We start from the raw sequence: 7,199 nt of genomic DNA, 5'->3' as shown, positions 1-7,199 counted from the left end.
CCCACTTATACTCATGTTCAGTCTGCTGACTTTCTAAGTTGTAGCAGTGGTGGCCCCGGGAACATCCTCTTCAGCTACCAGGTTCTAAAGTTTTTTTTTTTTTTTAAATACATATATTTCTGGAAAATAGTAAGTAAAAATGTTTCCTTTTGCATTTTTTTTAATAGTTTCTACTTTCTAAAATTGTTCATGCATGGCTAAGAAAACCTAGGATACAGGGGGCAAGGCCATGACAGAAGAATCTGGGAAATGCAGATGGGAAAGCTTTCAACTCCACAGCTTGGCAGCAGTACATTTCCAAAGGTAGGGCAGGCACTGTCAGTTAGTACTCTCCAGAAGTTAGAGGGGCTGTGAGAGCCAACAGAGGCTGCGGGTTTCGCTGTAATGCTATTCGTGGTTACAGCTCCACTCCTAATTTCTGGCTGAGCTGGCAGACTGCAGAGGCTGTCACTCTGATGTCTCTATCTTCACGTTAGCCAAGGCCACCTCGGGTGGCTGTGTTCCTTGGAGTAACAACTGCGATCCAACTTGTAGCAATCTGTATTATACAGACCTCTTACCCAAGGATCGATCTGATGTTGTTCTTCGCTGGACCATTTGGCAATCGTCACCTTTGAGTTTTGAGTTGCCTGCCAGGGTGTGGAGGGACAAACCTATCGTTCTCTTCCAGCTTGCTTGCTTTCCGCCCCTACCCCCGAGGATGGGACTCAGGGTTTCTTCTACTTTATTGGCAAGCCCTTTCCCTCTGTCACACCCTCAACCCCTGGCTAGGACTGTGTGCACACAGCTTACTCTCAGCCAATGCTGTTTTTGTTTCCCCTTTATTTAGATCTTATTTTAAATAGGTTTCATTGTGCTGTATCTGAGTTTCTGCAAGACCTCTTCAAAACCAGGGATGAGCATGCAGTCATATGCTGGCAATCTACACTATAATCAGCTTTAAAAAAGGTAAGTCCTGCTTACTATATACATCTCAGGCAAATTAAGGCCAAACACCAAACACCAGCGATTCCACAAATAGTTATCAGTTCCTGGCAAATTCATGTCCTTCATAGAACAATGTTCAATTCAGGAGAATCTGAAGGACAGACGTTAGAAAATAAAGAGAGATTCAAATTTTCCCAGATGAGTGCATTCTAGAATGTTGTTTCTGAATTTCAAGGAGGGGTCACTGAAATGTTGACTCTTACAGGTTAAAGCAGAAGTCTAGATGGGAAGGCCTTTGGGCAGGGCACACAACCACAGACAGATAACCAGAGGCGGGATCTTTATTTCACAAGTTTCAAGATACAGTACAAAACGAATCTGTACATCTCTCTATTAACAGGATTTGTTTACACAATTATAATACACTTCACCAGCCTTTATACTGCATTCCATTAAATACAAAATAAATTTACAAACGTCTACTATGGTGTTCCTTCACAATGCCAGCTTATGTTCTTTAAAACCTCCCTCGACATCTATAGTGGTCATACTTTGATCATGTCAACATTGTTCTTTTAAATAAAAGGGAAATAGTGTCAGGTTGTTCGTCAATAAATAGTAAAGATAGCACATAACCAAAGGACCCTTCTTATGCATACAAAACCAGTTTTCTAAATGTGTAAACAGTCTTGTTAAGATACAAATCATTGGTATATGAGATTATTTCAAATTTCCTTGAAATCCCTAGTGGGTGGAGACACGTGGCTTCTTATCAAAGAACATTACCCATTTAAAAACCAGACAACTTAACATCCAGGAACATTTCTCTCTCAGTAACTGATGAGAATATTTTTTTTTGCATAAAAATAGTTTTCTTTTGCTGATTATTTCCTGCACAACTCTGGCCATAATATTGTCTAATAGACTTTAGAGTCCCTGCCAAACACCAGCTGTCTTGGCAGGGAGCGGGCCACCAGAAGTGTCCTGTCTGAAATGTACACGTGAAGTGCCAGTCCAAAACCCTGCGGAGGAAGGTCGCGCACATGGAATTAGACACTGGTGCACACACACACACACACACATGAAGAGTTGAGGTCCGCTTTTGAAAGCCTACATGCCCGCTCCCAAGCACTAAAGAGCAAACACGAGGAGCAGAGAAGGGAGGAAAAAAACCCAAGCAACCAGTCAAACAAAACCAAAATTCTATGTATAGAACAGCCAGCCATCGGCTCATTACCAGGTTCCTGAAGGAGGTCTCTAGTGCCTCTCAAGGTAGAGACAAGACAAGTGAGTGGAAAGATGTCCAGAAATTAATCTTATATGCAGAAGAATAACAAACCTTCAAGAATATCAAGATTTAGGACTTGTATTTTTACATTAATCTGGCTTAAGTGTTAATAAATTTTTGAAAAAAAAAAAAGCCTTTGATTTTTTTTTTGTGCTATCAGTTAGTAACTAAAAAAACCCCCAGAAATCAGAAACAAAAACTTCAAACACAGAAAGAAAAACTTCACCTTTGTAAAACACCACTGAAGTAAAACTCGTGATCTCAAGACTCTGAAACAGCTGGCTACCCAATGGGACAGGCACACAGGGGAATAGGGACTGAGCAGAGAACAGGACAAACCACAAAAGGCAGCGGGAGGGGTGGGCTACAGGAAGCAAGGAAGCCACGCTCTATCTGGAAATCTAAACCCTAATGCTAAAACTCCAGAATCCTGGAGTTGCCTTAATGTCACTGACATTAACTAGCTTTACTGCCACTTGATTCAAATGGATGCCATTAGTAAGAACTGTGCATTATTTTAAAGAGAAACACCAAACCCAATTCCTATTTGCTTAGGTACCATGTGCCTTGAGCAGTAAGAGAACCGGAGCAAAGCATTTTGAGATCGTCTTTGAAATAAGCCATAAGAACTGAATTATTTTACACATGGTACTCAGATTTCTGGGTGCAAATGACCCAGGCTGGAAAGAGAAGGTGTTAACAAGCCAAGGGAAAACATCTGCAATCTTAACAATGGAGGGCAGCAAGGGGCAAATCCGCCACATGAGGAACAAGACCACACTGACCCATCCAGTCTTAGGTAGTGTATGGCAGCTTAAGAGGTGTTTTCTCCAGCACTCTCTGAGGGAAGGAAAGATGGACACAGATTGCTGCTGTCCAAGGAGATGTTAGGTGGGTGGCTCAGGACAACCATAGAAGCCATAGCCACTCTAGAGAGTTTCCCAACTATTTATTTTTAGAGACTGGGTCTTGTTTTGTTGCTTGAGCTGGTCTTGAACTCCGGGCCTAAAGTGATTTTCCTCCCTTAGCCCCACAAGGAGCTGGGACTACTGGTACACCACTGTACCCAGTCCCCCTAAATAACTTCAAGGGCCTTTTAACTGCTGCCACCATGGGTTACGCTGGGCTACGGGTGGGGCTGCGAGGAGGCAGCAGTGCCACCCCCAGTGACAGCCCGTTTTCTGTGCCACTCACCACCTAATCTTTAAGCACAGGACACAGAATAAGCCTTAATATTTATAGGTGCTGCCCAAAGCAACATTATATTTTTTGAGAGAAACACTTGATGCTTCTCAAAAGATCTTCTTTTATGCATATGGCTTCTCTGTGGCCACCTCTTCAAATTTGGAGGCAAGTATCCTGGAGGAAAGTTTGCTTACGAGGTATCCCATAATACCGTCAGCACACACGAAAGTACACAACTTCACAACAAAGCCTTCATGTTCATTAGAGATGAACTAATCTAGTTCTGACTGGAATCCCAACCCAAAGCATTACACACTGCACAGGTCTCATGGTGGACAGGGATGACAGAAATGTGGAAAGGTACCGTCAAGAGGCTGGTGTCAGCTCCCTTACGGGGTGCTGGCTGCTGGACGCTGCCACCTGAGGCTTACTCAGACCCCAAATTCAGCTTCGGCTTTAATTCCTTCATATGGGTGATTACATGATGCTCTCCAGGCTCGTTGTTTGTACATCAATTACAGCAGGAAATGCTCAAGTGTGACAGCCTCAATTTCCTCACGTTTACAACAGCAGGGCGGTACCACGACAGCTATGCAAGTGCCCGACTTCCATAGCCACACAAGACTGCCAGAAACAAGAAGCTACCAGAGCACACAGAACGGCACACCCGGGCCTTGGTTTTTGCCATGCACTGGGTCTAACTCACCCTTAATGATCTGAGTTTTAGTATTACAAGGGAAGTGACTGCCCAACAGATCTTGAAAACAGAATTTCACATCTGAAGATGTTCAGAGGGTTCTCTGTTCTCTGTACAGTAAGAAATGGAAAGTGAAACGAAACCTGGGAAGCAGGGCGTCAACTGTGGGAGGGTGTGTCCCATCTCCCCGAAGTCGGTTAAGGCTGTTTTCCGATTCCTCCACTGAGTCCGTCCTCTGGCTTCTGGACCACTCTGCACACTCACACCAACAAGCAAATCACACTGAGGAGCAGGGGCAAATTCCTATGTGAGTGCAAGGAGCCAGTTCATTTTTACTTCTATTCCATTACAAGAAGTGACGTTCACAAAGAATGCTTTAGCAAAGCCTTTCAGTCTTCAAGGAAGTCTGTTATGAAGTGTCGCAGCTGCCAGGACAGGAAACCGCTCAATAATCCCTTTTAATACAGAAAGTGCCATATATGTGTACTTGCATGTGGGCTGGTAAGCTTTCCCAGTTACCGCATTTCCCAAACACCCTGAAGACGCCTTGTTTGGCTTGTTGTGTTTTTGACTTAAAGGCAAGTTCTATTCTCAGACTTAAGTATGTTTTTATGGTTAAACTTGCAACTAACTGAGTTTTCCCAGGTTGTCAAGGCTTGGGACCTGAAAAGACACTGATGTAAGAACTCACGTGCGTTGACAGGGTGACAAGAGGATGCTCTCAGGAGAGACAGGTGGGTACAGCAGACATGACTCGAGTGTCTTACGCTTCCGGAAAAAAGAGAGGAAAGGAAGGAGAAAGGAAAGCCACTGAGAGTTGTCATTCCATATGGCACTGAAGCGAACATTCTCTGTAGCTCCAGCGAGAGCTACTCGTCCCTGAAGAGGAAGGCAGCAGGCTCTAAGCAGCTTCTGGGACCCCACGCTTCTTCGAGCCTCTTCCGGGTGGTGGCCACCATCCAGAGCCCTACATCAAATGCAAGTGTTCTTAGCCAGCAGCTCCCTAGTGGTCACGGACCCAGGAGGGCGTGTGGCTGCTACTGTGGCGGCTGCTGCTCTGGCGGTCCTTCCTGCTGGGGAGGAGCTGGTCGCGGCCCTGGGGGCCTGGGTACTGGTATATCCTGGTGCTGTCTCTGCCTGTAAGCTATGACTGTACCCAACAGCAGTGCGATGATAGTCATGAGGTAAAGGTCCCATTCGGGTCCCAAAAGCTGGTCCATGTCCAGATGGGTAAATATATCTCGAATCTTAATGAGAACAATACAGAAAGCATTATCACTTCAATGTCGGCAAAAACTCTAAAGTCGTTACATGTGAGCTGGTGACGAGCAGAAAGCTCTGAAGACTGGGATTCTAAGACGCTGTCATGGTTCTTACAAGGGCTTAAAGCTCGTAAGAAGAAACCCACAATGGTGTGTCTCAAGAACCGAGCTGCTATGTCCTAACCGCTGACAACATCAGATGTCTACGTGAATTCTTCCATCAGAAATCTCATGCAGTAACTTCCAGCTAGTTCTCAAAGTAGATATCTGAAAGGACCACCGGGATGGCAAAAGAAAGTCCAAAAACTCCTGCATGCTGGCATACGTAACCTGCCCACAGTGACAGCAGACCAGCTGAACACTACTTTCCCGACAGTCAGCCATGCTTCTCTGGCCTAAATGAAGACTACAGGACCAGTGTCCACTGGCTAAACAACCCCCCCTCCCCAGGCATGTTTCTCTGTGTTGTAGCCCTGGCTGTTCTCCTCGAACTCATATTGTAGTCTATGCTGGCCTCAAACTCACAGAGATCCACCTGCCTCTACCTCCTGAGTGTTGGGACTAAAGGTGTGCACCACCGCCGCCCGGCTTTGGTTACATTTTAACTGAAATGCACACTATTTCACATGTTAATTTGAACTTACAAGTTATATCCTTAGTCTAGAGATTTTATAAAACTGTGCCCCAAACTCCTGCAATACATATTTGTAAACACAGGCACTAAATTTTCTAGAGAAAAAAAAAAAAGGAAAACTACCGAGCCCCAGGGGATTCTGAGGTTTTAACCCAGTCTGGCTTTCTTATTATCATTACTTAGTATGGTTGCTTCCCCCCCACCCCTCGGGTAGGCTGGGACTGCTTTGGTCTTTTTTGTTTCAGTTGGAGAATCTTACTGTCCTCTTTGTAGATCTGCATAAAAAAAAATCAACAAAAGTATCTTCTCCGTGGCATGCCACCATCCTAAACCCCAAACTACAACCGCTGAAGGAAAGTGCAGGAGACAATGGTTTGGAATATCCCTGGCAGTCAGAGAGCTGCCTCATGCTTGCTGTGTATAAGTCAGGCAACTGCTCTGCCCTGAGTCCAAGCCCAGCCCTCACTGCCAGCTGCAGAAAGTACAGCACACTGGCTCATGCTACCAAGGAACTCCAACGAGTGACATTATACATATATAGGAAACCGTGTGGACAGGGTATAAGGGGTCCTGGGTTTTGGGAATCGTGTGGAAGACCTTGGTAGTGTGGGTTCAAGTGGCAAAGGGAGAGAAGCCCATTTTCTGTGTGAGTGTGGGAGGAGCACTGTTCACTTTTAAATCTGTAATGTGTAAGGAAGGGTAAGTCTAATGGAGCAGTACATCACCTATTCTCAAAGCCATTTAAGAGTTAAACATCACCCTTCAGTCTGGAATGGACTAAAGTGAATGGCTCTTAACGAGGGCTCAGAACATGGAGTGTTTATGGAGCAAACGGAGTACAGAGAAATCTAAGTGCAGAACCCAGGGCACTTATACCTATGTCCTGTTACTACAGTCGGGAGCTTTGAGGGGAGTAGGTAGCCCACCGCCTAGTTAGGCTCTATTATCCATAAGCAGTCAGGCTATTTCAGAGAAGAAAGCTGTGGCATTTTTAACTTCTCTTTCACTGTTGGAAGAATCAGAAGCACAGTGACTCAGCTCTCAGACTTCCCTCTATCTTTTTCTTCTCACCGTATTGGTGTCTGTCTGCCAGGGGTGTGCCAGACTTAATTTTTATTACCGTTTCAAAGTGTCCAATTAGTGTTCAGCTGTCCCTGGACAAGAAAACACCTGCACCAATGACAAGCGTTTACGCTAAGGACACCG

The 7,199-nt window shown here is 45.0% G+C and overlaps 1 protein-coding gene across 1 annotated transcript in view; it reads right to left on the bottom strand.

Moving 5' to 3' along the window:
- Positions 1-1,250: 1,250 nt before the first annotated feature.
- Sel1l (SEL1L adaptor subunit of ERAD E3 ubiquitin ligase) overlaps positions 1,251-7,199 on the bottom strand; it is a 47,890-nt gene continuing 41,941 nt past the window's right edge. The window contains exon 21 of the mRNA XM_057782300.1: positions 1,251-5,344. Within this exon, the coding sequence (XP_057638283.1) occupies positions 5,135-5,344 (210 nt within the window). The 3' untranslated portion in view covers positions 1,251-5,134. The remainder of the gene's footprint in view (positions 5,345-7,199) is intronic.

The sequence above is a fragment of the Chionomys nivalis genome, chromosome 10 (assembly GCF_950005125.1).
Source record: "Chionomys nivalis chromosome 10, mChiNiv1.1, whole genome shotgun sequence".
Taxonomy (NCBI): domain Eukaryota; kingdom Metazoa; phylum Chordata; class Mammalia; order Rodentia; family Cricetidae; genus Chionomys; species Chionomys nivalis.
The sequence above is the reverse complement of the archived record's forward strand: the minus strand, read 5'-3'. Positions and strand labels throughout refer to the sequence as shown.